The sequence below is a fragment of the Vicugna pacos genome, chromosome 18 (assembly GCF_048564905.1).
Source record: "Vicugna pacos chromosome 18, VicPac4, whole genome shotgun sequence".
In the NCBI taxonomy this organism is placed as follows: domain Eukaryota; kingdom Metazoa; phylum Chordata; class Mammalia; order Artiodactyla; family Camelidae; genus Vicugna; species Vicugna pacos.
Genome location: NC_133004.1, coordinates 44,211,300 through 44,226,829, shown reverse-complemented (window position 1 = coordinate 44,226,829; position 15,530 = coordinate 44,211,300). Strand labels below are relative to the sequence as shown.

Genomic DNA, 15,530 nt, shown 5'->3' with positions numbered 1-15,530 from the left:
CCGTGGTGACAGAATCCTCCAGTTCGATTGTTTTGTTTAAAATACACTCATTAGGGTCGTGAGCCACAGATTTTAAGAACAGGAATAAAAATAGAGGTGGTTCCTGATGTACATGCCAGGCCTGCACCGAGGGTTGGGAGCCCAGGACATCTTGAATCTCTGCAGCAACCCAGTGTCACCATGTCATGTCCCCACTTTACAGACGAGGTAACTGAGGCTCATGCAGGGTCATTCTCTCCATGGAGTGTGTGGAAGGCTGAGCCCTGTGTTTAGCCGGTGTCCTTGGGGGGAGAGGCAGGACTGATTTATTTCATTCATGTTTTTAAAGGCTTATTTTTACCAAAGGAATACATGCACTTAACCTAAGAATAAGAATACAGAGGATCCCACAGGCGGTGGCGGTGCAGTCGCCCCGGCCACGCCCAGCCCGGGACCTGCTCACTGCACGCCACACACTCAGTCAGGGTTCTCAGCTTCAGATCACTGACCTCCTGTGGGATTCAAGGAGCTGGCTTTCCCTCCCCACCCATCCCCCAGCGAGGTCACATCCAGCTGGGCGTGATTCCTCAGAGCACTGAGGGGCTGTCACTGGGCTCAGCCTCTCCTTTCCCTGTTCTCCCAGGAGCTATCGCGGGAGCCCCCCTGCGTTTGGTTAGATCTCCTTGTGCCTGGGACCCCCTCTGCATCTTCACATGCTTGGCTGGGAGGACCTTCCCGGCCTCCTCCCGCCTGCACCCGAGTGGGGCCCCTCTGACCCTGGGATCGTCTTCCACACCGGCCTGGGAGCCCCCTCTCTACTGACTCCCAGTCCTTCCCTTTCCTGATCTGCTCCTTCCTTTTACTGGACAACACCTTCCTGGGAATGGGGACAGGAAAGGTCAATTTTTTTTAAAAATCTTCCACGGCTGAAAACTACCATTATTCTCCGTTCATGCTAGATAGATGGTTTACCTGGGCAGAGAATTCTAGGGCAGAAACATTTTGCTCAGAACTGATTGCGCTTTCTGGCTTCGAGTGTGGCTTCTGAGAAGCCTGCTGCTCCCTCAGTCCTGCCCCTTGTGCACGGCATGTCCCGGGGAGGGCGTCCCCAGGAGGGCTCGGGTCTCAGCAGTGCACGCAGCGCCTGCCCGCCTGCCCCGTCTCAGCCATGGCCTGGGAGGGGCTGGGCGCTCGCTGGGACCCTTTCACTCTGAAGACTCACTCCCTGCAATTCTGGGAAGTTATTGTTTCTGTAAATTTGCGCCTCCCCCCTCTTTCTCTCTCCCCCAGCTTCTTCCTCTGTCTCCTCTTGCCTGTTTCCTGGGAAATTTCCTCGGGTCGCTCCTTCCAGCCTTCATTGAACTTTTATTCCTCCTCTTTTTAAAAATGTGAAGAGCATTTCCTGGTCCTCCTAACTGTATCCTGCTCTCTCGTGAATGCAGGCTCCTCGTCCCTGTGGGGACGTAATCGTGCTGTTTTGTTTGCCCCTCTGCCTTCTCCCCAGCCTCTGTGTCCCCCGTGCCCCACCCTGTGTCGCCCGTGTCCCCTCTGCCACACGTGTCCCTCGTCAGCCAGACGTCCCAGATGTAGTACCTCAGTAACTACAAGTCTGTGAGTTCACCAAAACGATGTTTGAATTAGAAATTCTCTACACTTTAATTGAAGCATTTATTTGCTAGAATGAAAAGATTCCAGTTTTCGAAAGAAATTCCAGAGAGCTGAGTGAAAGCTGGAGTCGCCTGCCCTGGGTGGTCGCTGAAGCATGACCTCCCGGCTGAAAAGTCTGTCACTCAGCAGCCGTCGAGGAGCTAGTGATCCTTTTCAACTGAAAATTAATAATCTTGTTAAAATAGTAACCTAGAAAAAAGACTGAGGTACTGGAAAGCTTCCTGGATCCCCTCGGGGGTGGTGTGGGCCAGGGGCTCAGGGTCTGAGTGACCCCTCCTGGGAGCATAGAAGCCCCCCCATTGGCCTTTGCAGGGGGGCCCCGCCATGTAGGGTGCAGACTTGCCCCTGACCTGCTCCCATGGCCTCCCATTCCCCCCAGGTCCCCAGCAGAGGGTCCCCAGATGAGACCAGGAGTAGGACCAGGCAGGCAGGAGGTGGGGTGGGGGCGGCCTGAGCTCCCGCAGGCTCAGCAGTGCTACCCCTACACCTGGCTGGTCCCACGTTCCCACCTTGACTTAAGAGCCATCTGCATTCCATTTTTTTTGGTTCTGATTTTTTTTTTTATCGGAAGAGAAATATACACAACTTGGAATGGATTCGGAGCACATGGCGCCGCAGCAGATTCTCTTTAAGTGGCTAAAGCAGCTTCTAGAGCAAGTAGCGGTAAGAGAGGGTGTTTCTGGTGCAGGACCAGCAGGGCGCACTTCCCAGGAGGCGGGCGCCAGCTTTCCCGCGGCCCCAGGCAGAGCCGGACTAGCCGGGTGTCTGGGTGGCCGGAGAGGGCAGGGTGTGTCGTGGTGGGCTGGGGGCGGGACAGGAGAAGGCCCTCCGTGGCTCCGGGGACATGGCACTGGGCCTTTGGTCAGATCTGCTCTTCTCTGCTGCCGCTCGTGGCCCCACGGTGGGGCCTGGAAGTGGTCTCCACAGGGCTGGAAACTGCCAGCTCTGTCCTGGACGGTCACAGGAATCACGTTCCATCCCCAGGTTTGTCCTGGCGAGACGGTGGCCCAGATCCAGGGCAGCTGCTGGCAGGACCAGCCAGCCATGAGCCGTCCCCACTCCTAAGCCTCTGTCGTCCTCGCCCGGGTGAAAATGTGACTTGGGAATTGTTTTTCCGTTGGGGGGATCAGTGACTACCGGCCTGGAGTGCACGCTCCCCATCTTTCCCACTTCCAGCCTTAGGGCAGGAAGAGTGGTGTGCGTCACATGACATCTGCTGGCTCCAGGCTGCTTGGCCTCTGCTGCTTCCCCGTCCCCAAGTCAGACTCCCCGACCCCAGGCGTGTGGGGGCCCCCCAAAGGGACACGTGGGGGACGCATCTCTTGGGCGTCCCAGGAGGGCCCCAGCGTTTCCTGTCTTGCACATAGTTGGGGAGTTTGCAGTGGAGTGGGACACTCCCTCGGGATGGTGCCCGGGCCAGTCTCCCCAGGGCAGGAGCCTTGCTTCAGAGCCCAGTGTCCCCGGCCCCTGCTCCCCGGGCCCATCTCGGAATCGAGCATTTTCAGCCCTGAGACGCCCTGCTTGCTGCTTCCCCTGCGACGTGTGACCAGCGCGGCTGGGTACCAGGCGCAGCCCCCCGGGCCGAGCTCAGCCCACGGGGACAGCTGAATGGGGTCTGCTGAGGCTGGGGCGGCTGTGTGCGTGGATGCACGTTCCGGGACGGGCCTGCTGGGCCCTTTGGACATCAGCCGCCCCTGTCCCCGCGGAAGCTTCCCCAGAAGGGTCTGTTGGCACAGTCCTCCCTCCACCGGGCAAAATGGTGGGGAGGCCACCCGGCCCCTTCTCCTGTTGTGGCCGTTTCTTATTTCCACTGGAAATCGCTCTGGGGAGTGACGGCCTTTTCTCTGCTTTGCTTTGTGAGGATTAGACGTAAGTTTTCTCTGATCTTTTTACAAAATACGGACTTGGGACGGGCAGCAGACCCCCGTGCTCAAGCCCAGAGGGCGCCCTCTGTCGTCTCTGCACCAGTGAGGGTGCCCCGTCAGTCACAGGCCAGCTGCCGGCAGGGTTTCCTGGCTGAGCCCTGGCGCTCCCTGTCTCCAGGCTGGACTTCTCCTGGCCCGTCTCCTGGAGGCTGTGCGTTTCTGGGGGATGGTTCTCGTGGTCAGAGTGTCGTGTTTCAGTCCGCTGGTGTTCAAGTCCAGAAGGGGCACGGACCCTGGAGCAGGTGAACAGCGCTCCTGTGCCCTCAGGTCCTGCAGCGCCATGTGGTTGGCAGACGCAGCACAGATAACCGTCAGGAAAAGTCCCCAGCGGCCCCCAGCCGGGCTGCGCGTCGTGCACCTCCCTGTGCCTGGCGTTGGTTCCCAGGCGGAGGCGCCTGGGACGCCCAGTGGGGGGCGTGTGAGCCTGGTACTCGTAGGGTGCCCCCCCCGCCGTGCTTTGTCAGCTCGGGCTTTGCGTGTCTGGTCCTGAGTGAAACCCAGAAAGAGCCGTTTTCATTGTTGCTTCCCACCTCTAAGGGCTCGTTTGTGGCTGATTGCAATTCCATACTCACAGAACTTACCTCCCTCTACTCTATTTAGGGAATCTCGTAGAGAAGAGAACAAAAATTCTCAAATAAATGATTCCTTAAAATTCCTGTGTGATTGCAAGGATTCCTGACTGAAAAGGGGTGATGACTCGGGGGGAATTCATTAATATCAGCCGTCAGGCGCTCCTTGGTCACAGCCTTTCGTTTCCATTCGTCCTTTCCTCCACTCAGTAACTCTGCTGAGCCCTCCTCCACGCCACCGCCACCGGCTGCCCCCCGCCCGGGGGAGGAGCGTGAGGACCCTAGAGGAGGCTCTGCGTGTGTCCAGGAAGGTGGCACAAAGGGGTTTTGTTTGAGCCTGACTGTGGGGATTTGGGGGGCATCCTGTCACTCGCACAGTGTGGGTGGGAGTGCCCGAGAGTGTCGGGGAAGGACCGGTGACTTCCTGGCGGTGCTTGGGGGCCGGCCTCGAGGCCTCTCCTGAAGGCAGGGAGGGGGGCGCAGGTGGGCGCCCTGGGCTCTGGTCAGCTTCCAGGGACACTTTTATCTGGGTTTGTGACCCACTTTCAGAGCTTTTGTTGGTTTTCTCTGAATATTTTCAATGTTCAAAATGAAAATTTTGACATGGTTAACGCCCACCCTGTTAGTGACAGGGACTGGGCCCCACCTGTCACTGGTGCCCTGGGCGGGGTGGCCCCCGCAATGCCAGCAGCAGGGCAGCAGGGACAGACTGGCTGGTTGGGCGGCACAAGCTGAGACCCAGAGATGAAGCCCCGATATTTCCCGCCCACGGATTTGGATGCAATTTCCAACCAGAGATGAGCTGGCGGGTTGCAGCGGTGACCCTGGGGTGGCTGCGGGCCTGGGAACCAGGTCAGGGAGGCCACCATCCTTCCTGTGCGGGGCACACCCGCAGGTCCACGCGCCTCCTCTAGTCCCGGCCTCTCCTCGGGCGCCATCGTGTGGCCAAGTGAGCGGACTGCGGCCCCAGGGCCATCCCCATCTGAGGCCCTGGTTGCACTTGGTTCTTTACCAGAGGCTGGGGGCAGTGTCAGGAGGTGGGAACAGGACAGCGCTATGACCTTAGTCACCACGCCGCCTGGGATCCCAGTGTCCCGTAACACCAGGTGTGCCACCTCAGGCCGGGGTTGGGACTCAGGACACGTCCTTTCTCTCCACAGTGTCCCCAACTCCTGCCCGGCCAGCCCTCGTGGGGCCGGGTCGTCTGGCTACCGCTTCGTCCAGAACGTGACCTCGGACCTGCAGCTGGCGGCGGAGTTCGCCGCAAAGGCCGCCTCGGAGCAGCAGGCCGACACGTCCGGAGGGGACAGCCCCAAGGTGTCAGCCCTCAGCGCGTTGGCTGGGTGACTGGGCGCGGGTGCTGCGTCTCTGCCCTCCTTCCCCATGTCCCCCCGGCCCCCATCCTGTCCCGTCCCGCCTCTTGAGAAGAATGGCAGGCTCTCTCCTTACAGCTTTGTCTTAACTCATTCCCTTCTGATAAGTTTTTAAATCGATTTATAGAGGAAATGAGAAATTTCAGAATTAAATCACAATGAAAACCTCAGAAACAGCTCTTCCTGGTTTGAAGCACATAGGCTAAACAGGCAGAGGTCTTGGCGATCGATTTACGTAGACACGCTGCGAGTATGTGTCCTCGCTGGGAGGGTCTCCTCCACAAGGAAGTGTGTGGGTGGACTGGATTGCCAGCATTTCTTCCCGCGCTAACTGTGTTGTCTGCGTCCGCAGGATGAGTCGAAGCCACCCTACTCCTACGCCCAGCTGATCGTGCAGGCCATCTCCTCGGCGCAGGACCGGCAGCTAACACTAAGCGGCATCTACGCGCACATCACCAAGCACTACCCGTACTACAGAACGGCTGACAAGGGCTGGCAGGTGCGCCTGGCCTGGGCTCCCCACTCCACGTCCACTTTGCTAGAACGAGCACAACCGGGGGGGGTACAGCCCTGAGAGCCCCCATCCTCTCCCCTCCCTTGGGGTCCACGCCCACTGCACGTGGCACCCCTGCGCTAATTTGGAAACACACTGCCCTTGCTGTTTATAGATGGTTTCTTTAAGTTCGTGAGACCCTTGCCAGCATTGGACATAACGCACACGCCACATGGACACGTCACACCTGTTTCCTCTGAGTTACTCTTTCCCGTCAGTGGCGGGTTCAGTACCAGTTCTGAGCCAGGCACCTCCTGGACCAGGGCTTGTCTTTCCATTTCGCTTTTCCTGTCAGGGGTGGTCGTGATCCTCTGCTGAATCACCGTAGGAACACCCACTGCACCTCCCTATGCCCTGAGTGAGGGCCCCTCGGGCAGGGACACCGGGCCTGCACCTCCTGCGGTCCCCTGGCTGCCACGCTCGGATCAGGCGAACGGGGCTCCAGCTTTGACTCGCGGTGACTGTGACTCTTTCTGCTTTGCCCACAGAATTCCATCCGCCACAACCTCTCTCTGAACCGCTACTTTATTAAGGTCCCTCGTTCCCAGGAGGAGCCTGGGAAGGGGTCTTTCTGGCGGATCGACCCTGCCTCAGAGGCCAAGCTGGTGGAGCAGGCGTTCCGGAAGCGGAGGCAGCGGGGCGTCTCCTGCTTTCGCACCCCCTTTGGGCCGCTGTCATCCAGGTAGCCCCGCTTCGCCCTGCCCCGCGGCCACATCCATAGCATCTTTGCACTTAAATCCCGTCACCTTTGCCTGAGACCCTGGCTCAGGACCAGTGAGCTCTGTGACAAGGACGTGAGCGGGGGGCTGCTGGCTGCCCCTCCACGTTAGCTCTCGGACGCGGAGACAGGAGTGGCAGGGGTACGGGGTGGGACAGAGAGGAGTGGACATGGACGGGGCCCTCGTACTTCCTCGTGACTCAGCTGCTCCGGGTCAGCCCTGGAGGCTTGGACCCCAGCCTGTGTCTCTGGGGGACACAGTTCAACGCAGACAGCAGCCACTGCTGCCTTTCCCTGGCAGACAAGCCCGCCGGCCAGCGGGGCCGTGACTGGGCTTGCTGCGCGGCCAGCGCCGCCCAGGAGACCCCCGTAAGAAGTGTCCGCAGGCGAAAGGGGCCCATCCTCAGGGTCACAGTGGTGGCCGGACCTGGTCTTGTGCCACACAGAGTATGCATGGGGGGGTCAGGAAGTAAGCCCTCGGCCAGGAGGAGAGTGCAGTGAAAATGGTGGTGTGCACTGTCTTAGGGACAGGAGGGGGCCGTCCTGGCTCCCAGAGGTGGCAGGGGGTGTGCTGAGGGCTGAGGTGTTTCGGAAACGGGACTAGTTTTGCAGAGTAAAGCCAGATGAGAGAGGACCTGACAGGAGTTTGAACCCTTGCGGGGAGAATTAGGTGCTCGTGGACACAAGGCCTGGAGAGGGGCCCGCTCACCACCGGTTTGAGCACCAGAGTCAGCAGGCAGGGCCTCTAGGCCTGAGTGGAGGGCAGACAGCGAGCCGAGGGGGTGGGAGACGAGGGGGCCACACTCAGGCCCGGGAGGGGTGGGGAGGGGAGGCGTCAGGTCTCTGCCTGGGGACTCGGCGGCGTCCTCCGCACGTGGCCGTTTCCAGCACTGACTGTCGGTGCTGAGCGCAGCCTCCCCACTCCGTCGGACACCCCTGCTCCCTGCCCCTCCCAGTCACGCTGCCTCGTGGTGTGTCACGTTGCTTGAAGGCCCCTCAGAACACCGCCAGGCTGGCAGGCGCGGGGTGGGGCCGGGCAGGGCGCTGTGTCATCCGTGCGGGACAAAGAGCTGAGCTCCCAGGGCACGCTTTCCTCTCAAGGGTGTCGATTTGTCCGGGGCAGGTTGGTACCCGTCCCTCCACCCCAAACCACTGTTTTTAACACCGAAGCCCAAGCCGCTCCCCGGGTGGCTGCTGGCCCCTTCGGGACTGGAGGCTCGGGCTCGCGCCCCGTGCTGGGGGTCGCGGGGGCTGTGAGTGCCGGGTGACGTCACGGCCCCGGGCGGCAGGCTGTCGCTGCAGGAGCATTAGTGCAGGAAGCCCCTTGCGAGGACAGAGCATCATTGGGAAAGGTGGGCAGAGTCTCCAGGGGGCGGGTGTGTCGCCGTCTGATGTCATGACAGGCACCATTCTCCTTTCTCGTCCTGTGTACTTACTGCCGGGGGCCTGTCTCTGCCCTTCTCTCAGGAGCGCTCCGGCCTCACCCACTCACCCGGGGCTGGTGTCACCTCGTTCCAGCGGCCTGCAGACTCCAGAGTGCCTGTCCCGGGAGGGCTCACCCATCCCACATGACCCTGACTTTGGGTCCAAGCTAGCCTCCGTTCCCGAGTATCGGTATTCCCAAAGCGCACCCGGTAAGAAGGGGTTTGTCCTCTTAACCTGTCACGGCAGAACTCAGAACCGAGCCCCAGAAGGGGGTGCCCGGAGTCCCCGCTGACCCCACGTCCTTGGCGGCCCCCCTCCCTCTCTGCAGGCTCTCCCGTCAGCGCCCAGCCGGTGATCATGGCCGTGCCTCCGCGGCCGCCCAGTCTGGTGGCCAAGCCTGTCGCCTACATGCCAGCATCCATCGTGACGGCGCAGCAGCCCTCGGGCCATGCGATCCACGTGGTGCAGCAGGCCCCCCCGGTCACCATGCTCAGGGTGGTCACCACATCTGCCAGCTCCGCCAACGGGTACATCCTCGCCAGTCAGGCCTCAGCGGGGGGCCCCCACGAAGCAGCAGGCACAGCTGTGCTGGACCTGGGCGGCGAGGCGAGAGGTAACTCAGGGTGCAGAGCCAGGTTGGGGGACGCAGGCCAGCTCCGGCGTACAGCGGCTCTCAGGCTGCTGCCTCTGCCCCCGTCGCTCCTTGTTCTGCGGGAAGTGCGCCCTTTAGAGCCACACAGTCACCCTCTGAATGCTCCCCAGGCTCACGGTGCCTCCAGGTGACCCTGAGCTAGGTGTGGGCCTGCCTCAGACGGTCCACAGGGGGCCTCCTCTACAGCCCCTGCAAGCGGCCCTTAAAAGTCACTCAGAGTGAAAAATACAGTTAGAAATTCCTGAATTAGAAGCCCAGATCCCAGGGAATTCATGGCATAAACACTGAAACCACAGCAGGACTGTCCCTGGCCCTCGAGGGAGCGCTTCTGAAATGAGCGGCGTCTTCCTGACCGCGGCCGGCCCATCTCAGCGGTGACGTCGTCTTTAACGTTGTCCTGATGACTCGTGCCTTGTGGTCAAAGAAGACTTGGTTGTGGCTGCAAATGCAGATCTTTTCCTCCGAAATTGTACACTTTATTTCTCAGATTACATTGGGGTCAGTCAAAGTTCAAGGTTTTACCTTGGTTCTGAAACTCTATTCATTGTTTTTCTCTTGTTCCACAACATATCTCCTCAGGGGAGGATTTCTTTTGAGAACCAGTGTTTTTCTCCCAGAGTCAGGGCTTCCGAAGTGCAGGCCACTCTCTGCAGGGACAGGCGCTCAGCAACCATGGGCTGAGCACAGGCGGAGGCAAGCGTGGCTCTGATGGCTATGTCCCCACAGGCCTGGAAGACAGACCCACCGTTGCATTTGCCACCGTCCCCGCTGCCGGCCGAGTGATCCAGACAGTGGCCAGCCAGATGGCCCCAGGGGTCCCCGGACACACGGTCACTATCCTGCAGCCAGCCACACCAGTGACCGTCGGGCAGCACCACCTCCCAGTCCGGGCCATCACGCAGAACGGCAAGCATGCCGTCCCCAGCAGCGGCTTAGCCGGCGGCGCGTACGGTGAGCCCAGCCCTCAGCTCTGTGGTCCCACCCGGGTCAGTGCAGGGTGAACATCCTTGCAGTCACTCCAGTCATCTGGTCAGTGCGCTGAGCACCCACTGCGTGCCAGGCCCTGGGATGCTGCCGAGGTAGCCCTGCAGCAATGAGCAGACTCCCCGGGTCACAGAGCTCACGCCCCACAGACAGGATGAGGGCTCGGGGGTGGAGTGAATTTATTAAAGTTACTAAAGCGTGAGCTGTTGAAGTGGGGAGTAGGGTGGGTGAGCTCCAGTTATCTGTCTGTGGTGCAGGGCAGGACTTGCCAGAGGCGAGGGCAGGAGCCACTGGGGTGTCCAGAGGGACCCACACACAGCAGCAGTGGCAAGAGGAGAACGCCGAGGACACTAGGGAGGTTGGGCGGCAGGGCTGGGGTCGGGGAGGGGCTGGCACCAAGGCGTGGCCGGCCGGCAGTAACTAGAGGTGCCAGGTGTGCGGGGAGCCGGCTCCGTGCCGCTTTCTAAGCCCTCGTGGGACAACGGCCTGTGTTCAGAAAGGCCGGGCCGGTCATGATCAGTTTCCAACACGCATCTCTTTTTCCTTCCACCCCAGCCCTCACCAGCCCTCTGCAGCTCCTCGCAGCCCAGGCCAGTTCATCCACTCCGGTGGTGGTCACACGGGTTTGCGAGGTGGGGCCCGACGAGCCGGCAGCAGCGGTAGCAGTAGCAGCCGCCACCCCTGCCACCCCCGCCCCTGCCGCCACCACGTCTGCCCCTTCCACTGGGGAGCCCGAGGTCAAGAGGTCCCGTGTGGAGGAGCCCGCCGGGACTGCGAGCACGCAGGCCGGGGTGATCACAGCCACCGGCCCGCAGGGGCCTGGAACCGGGGAGTGACGTCACTGGCGTGGAGGTGGAGTAGGACACGCGCCAAGAGGAGTTCTGGGGCTGGACCGAGGCGGCTGGCATCACCTCGCTTGGACCATGATGAGAAAGCCCCCTGCGGACCGCAGCTCGGTGCCAAACGGACAGTCTGCCTCCGCCCACCTGCACCCAGACCCCTCGTCCTCCTCAGCGTCTTGTCTCCTGCCCCTGCTCTGGTTAAAACAAAAACACATAAACACGTTCAGACCGCTGATTGTATGATTCTGGGAATTCTTTGTTTTCATTTCCCTCCCTCAGCACCACCTTTCTCCCCAGGCCTTCTATCCAGGGCGTGGGGAGAGGGGCGTAGCCCAGCGTCCCAGGAATGCATCTCGGCGCCCCGGCCGCCCGCCCTGCAGGAGCGGCCTCCGCCCCAAGGATGGGACGGACACGCGGCCTGGGCCAGACAGAGGCCCCCAAGGGAACGGACAGGCCTGGGATCCAGCCCTGTTTAAACGTGAGGGATCGGGAACAGGCCGAGGAGGGCAGAACTCCAGATCTGACTGTTCTGTGGTTTCTTCTTCCTACAAGTGACGCAGAAAGTTTTGGCATTACCCGGGCAGAGGGGAGGGTCTGGTTTGGCTTTGGACCCCACGTGCTTTTCTTTTGTGGAAATGTGGAATTCAGGCTGGATCATACATCGGAGACAGACACAGACGGGATCATCCGTTTCTGAGGTTTTCTTCTGCAGGTAGTTTAACACCTGTAGGTCTGGGTTCTTGCTGGCACTGGTCTCCACAAAGAGGAAGTCTGCCGCTCTGTCTGTTAACTTCAAGAAAGATCGACGGCCTCCTGGATTGGCGTTTGAGGCGGAAAGCTGTTGGATGAAAGGTCAGCCTGGAGCTGGCAGGCTGCGGCATCTGGCCACATCGGGGCCAAACCTTGACCACGGGGCAGCAGGTGCTCCAGGAGGAAGTAGGTCACCGACTCAACAGGGAGTCGATCACAGCCATGTCGCTCCCAAAACAGAAGGGCAAGCCCCTTTCCTGCTGGCGGACCGATGGGACCCACAGCCACACACAAGGTTCGTGTCACCAGGTTCCAGTGCACACCTCTGCCGGCTCAGGCTGGAACCATCTCTCCTGCCCACAGCACCGCAGGCTCTGGGCTCGGTCAGCAGCTCCACCCACTCGGTGGGTCCTACCTGCCCTGCGAGAGCCAGGGGTCCTGCTCAGACACCTCATGCCCCTTGGAAACGTGACCAGAGCAGGAGAGGAGCCTGCACTGCCCAGTGGATGGCCCCATCTGTGGTCGGGTGCAGTCCTTCAGCTCCTCTCAGAGAACATTCTCAGGAAGCGTTTAAGTACGTCCCTGTGAAAGATGACTTGGCTCGGCACCCAGTGTCAGTTCTTCCACCCAGAGCTGCAGAGGCCCCGTGGAAGCGGCTCCTCTCCTTACTAGCAGCCTGTCCTCAGCGTTGGTCTCCTGCCCACAGAGCTGCTGCGCGTCCCTGTGCTCCAACGGCAGCACCGCCCAGAGCACCAGGGCTGCCCTGAGTCCCCTGGGGGTGGGCACACGGCTCTCGGGGTGGGGACGCTGCAGCAGGGGCGGGTGTGAGGAGCTCCGCCTTGCTGTCATGGTTGTCCCCACGCACCCCCACCAGGGACGGGTAAGGAGCGTCCTCCTGGGCTGGGTAGGAAGTGCGTGCTCTGGTGTCTGCTGAGCCCCAGACCAGTCATTTCCGTGGCACTGAACTTCACCTGGGAAATAGGTCTTCTGTGACATCTGGTGAGGTTGCAGAGACAGGGAAGGGGACTTCGCTGGCCGCCGCGCCCACCCTGGTGGGGAGAGCATGCTCATTCCACTTGGACGTTTCCTGTTGTTTTTTGTAAACTTTGTCTTCTGTCTTGTCTGCTGTGTGTGTGGGTGAGAGTGAGAGAGCTGGACCGAGGCAGTGCCACGGTGCGCACTGACGCCCAGCAAGGGCCTCGCCTCTGCGGGTTTGCAGCGAGGGCTCTGGGGTTACCTGTTGCTTCTTTCCCCTTCACCGTCGCTCAGTCTTGGACCCACGCAGGTTCCCCCAGGGGGCTGTTGCTCATGGACCATCCTCAACGCCACAGACTTGCCTCCTTGGGGGAGCTGGCACCGTCCACGGAGAACAGACACCCAGGCCGGCTGGCCACAGAACACCTGGTCTGGTCAGCCTGGCTCTGACTTCTGAGATGGTTTGGTTTCTGCCCGTTGTCAGTGATGACCCCAGTGTGGATTGTGGGAGTGGAGGGGAGGGAGCTGGAGCTGGAGTGAGAGAGGACAGGGTGTCTGCTGGTGACATTCCACCAGGCGGGGAGCTTGTGCCTTCTGAGCTTCTGTGGAGAAGGAGGGACCCTGTGGGGTCAGCTCAGACTCGGTTGGGGGCAGGGAGAGGAGGGCCAGGCCTTGGGGCCTTGGGGTTCATTCTAGATTCAGGATAAGCTTCTAGGTGGGCTTCTGGTCATCTGACCAGATGGCCCGCCTGGCTCTTGCTAGCACTTGGCCTGGGACTGGCAGCCAGGACGCCCACGAGTGGCCAGCTCCCCAAGAAGATGCACATTGCCGCCAGAAAGATCTCAGAGCTGACCAGGGATAGTCCCCCCACCTGTCCACAGAAGCAGGAGTGCAGGCTGGAGTCCCCAGAGAAGCCTGCCCTCTGGGCCTGGCAGCCGCGACCCCACCTGCATGGGTTGTGGCCAGTGGGCCCACCCAGCTGAGGCTGGGAAATCAGGCCCAGAGCTGGTGTCACTGCAGCCTTGGGTCACCAGGGGCTGGCATCTGTGCTGAGAGATCGGCCAGGCGACGGCAGCTCTGCCTGGGCGGGGCCCTGGGGCCGTTGTCACAGCGGCTTCCTCACGGCCTGGTACCGGGGCCCACGTGTCTGCTGCTCCTGCTGCCTGGCCGCCCATCGCCTCTGCCTGCACCCAAACAGCAAAATGCTCTCTCTGCATAGGAGGGAACCACAAAAATCACTGCTTTCAAACAGCTGGGCGTTCCCCTCCAGACCGTCTGGTCTGCGTTAGACTTGGGAAGGGTTGTGCCTCACCACTTCCTCCTGGGCCGACAGCGGACACCACCGGTGTCCCACGGCTCGCGAGCACGCGGGGTGGACGCTAAAGGTCCATCGTCTGCTATCTGCTTTTTTCTTTCCGAAGCTCCCAGGCCACACAGACTCTGTCGAGGGCAGGGTCTGTAATCGGTGCTCAGATAGTCCACCCTGCTTCCCCTCTTTGTGGATCTGTAGAGGCTGGCAAAGTTAGTCGTGCTGGAATGGCCCGGGTCGCCGGCAGTTGTCCCAGGCGCGCCCACTTGGGGGCGGGTGTGCTCCGACAGCAGGTCCACCGTGCAGAGGGGTGGGGGCCCTCACTTTTCCTCCTGGGGTCTGGCTGGTTCATGTTTGGGGTCTGCTGTATGGGGGAGTTTTTTCCTCAACTTAAGAACCAAGCCGAATGGAAACAGGGAAAGTGAATGTCTGACTTTTGAGCCGGGAGGGAAAGGGTTTGGCGGAGCTGCGCCCAGGCTCCGGCCCCTCTGCTTACCTCATTGGTCCTGGCCAAAGACTTGTGTGGGTCACAAGCGGCGTTCAGCTCACGCTCTCATTCCCTCTGATCAGAGATCTGCGTGGAACGTCCGGAGGGAGCTGTCCACCCACCTCCACCAGTGTGTTGCGAGGTCTCTCTCTGTGGATAGAAATCCTTGGCAATTCTGAGTTCAGACAGAGGAGAAGGTTTTTTTGGGCTTTTTTTCCTTTGGTCAGTTTTTTATGGAGACAACAGACCTCATTTGAAAAAAAAGAATGAAAACTTAGCTGAACGTGGGGCGTGGCAGAGCTGTCAGTGTAGCAGATGCAGGTGAATGATCTGTTTTTCTCCAAAAGCCTCAAATTCTACCCAGCCCTGTAGCGACTTCGTCTAGGGTGAGGGACTGCACCGTCTCAAGGTATGGCCAGGGCGCGACCTCTGCCCCTTCAGCTCTGGGAGGAAGGGTCCCGCCCCCAGGAAAGGTGCACTTCGCTGCCTCTCGCTTCACTGCTGCGTTGACAGTGGGCTGCTTGTTCTGGAATAAGTGACCAGAAGTGGTTGTGAGACTCTGCAAGGAAAAAGGGCCAGAGTCGCTAACCCGAGGCTCCGTCCCCAGTGCCAGGTCCCCGATCCCCAGTGCAGCCGCGATGGGCCTCGGAGGCTCCCGGGGAGGCTGATGGTGGAAACGCTTCCCCGCAGCCGCTCAGGGCCGCCTTTGAGGCGCCTCCGCAGACAAGCGGCGCTGTTGAATGGGAATCAGGTTATTCAGGTGTGCTGCTGTGAAGGTAGGGTGGTCCCGGAGTCGGCAAGTGGCCTTTGAGGTGAGGGCTGAGCAAAGCCACAGCCGTGGTCCCTGACCCAGTTTATGTCACCGTCTTCAGATTGCTTTCCTGTGTCTTACAAACTCCTCATTTCGTGAGTTCCTTTCTCGAGGGCTGGTTTCCCACGTTAGGGTTTTAAACACGCTCAGGACCCGGGTCCGTTCGTGCTCCCGTGCCGCTGCCGTTCTTGCTGGGTTCCTGCAGGGCCTCTGCCCCTGCAGTGCCTTTTACCACCAGAGCTGCTGCCTCTGGTGTCCGAGGGCGGGTCTGGACCTGGTGCCGGCAGGGGTCCCTCGGGCATCACGCGGCCCCTGGGCGACACCTGGGCTGGTGCCGTGAGGCCCGGCCGCTCGGAAGATGGGCCTCTGGTGGCCACGAGCATTTGCTGTGACCTGAAGTTGAACATCTGGAGCGTCTCACTGGCCGTGTTGAGGGAAAGTAGTTGGGCTCTGTGAGGGGTCTCTCTACCCTCTCTCCTCCCAGGCATCGCAGGCCTGCTTGGGGCTTGT

The 15,530-nt window shown here is 60.6% G+C and overlaps 1 protein-coding gene across 1 annotated transcript in view; it reads left to right on the top strand.

Moving 5' to 3' along the window:
• FOXK1 (forkhead box K1) overlaps positions 1-10,921 on the top strand; it is a 55,450-nt gene extending 44,529 nt beyond the window's left edge. The window contains exons 3-9 of the mRNA XM_072943394.1: positions 5,302-5,458; positions 5,867-6,013; positions 6,556-6,749; positions 8,253-8,419; positions 8,539-8,823; positions 9,589-9,813; positions 10,402-10,921. Coding sequence (XP_072799495.1) covers positions 5,302-5,458; positions 5,867-6,013; positions 6,556-6,749; positions 8,253-8,419; positions 8,539-8,823; positions 9,589-9,813; positions 10,402-10,682 — 1,456 coding nt within the window. The 3' untranslated portion in view covers positions 10,683-10,921. The remainder of the gene's footprint in view (positions 1-5,301; positions 5,459-5,866; positions 6,014-6,555; positions 6,750-8,252; positions 8,420-8,538; positions 8,824-9,588; positions 9,814-10,401) is intronic.
• Positions 10,922-15,530: the final 4,609 nt, after the last annotated feature.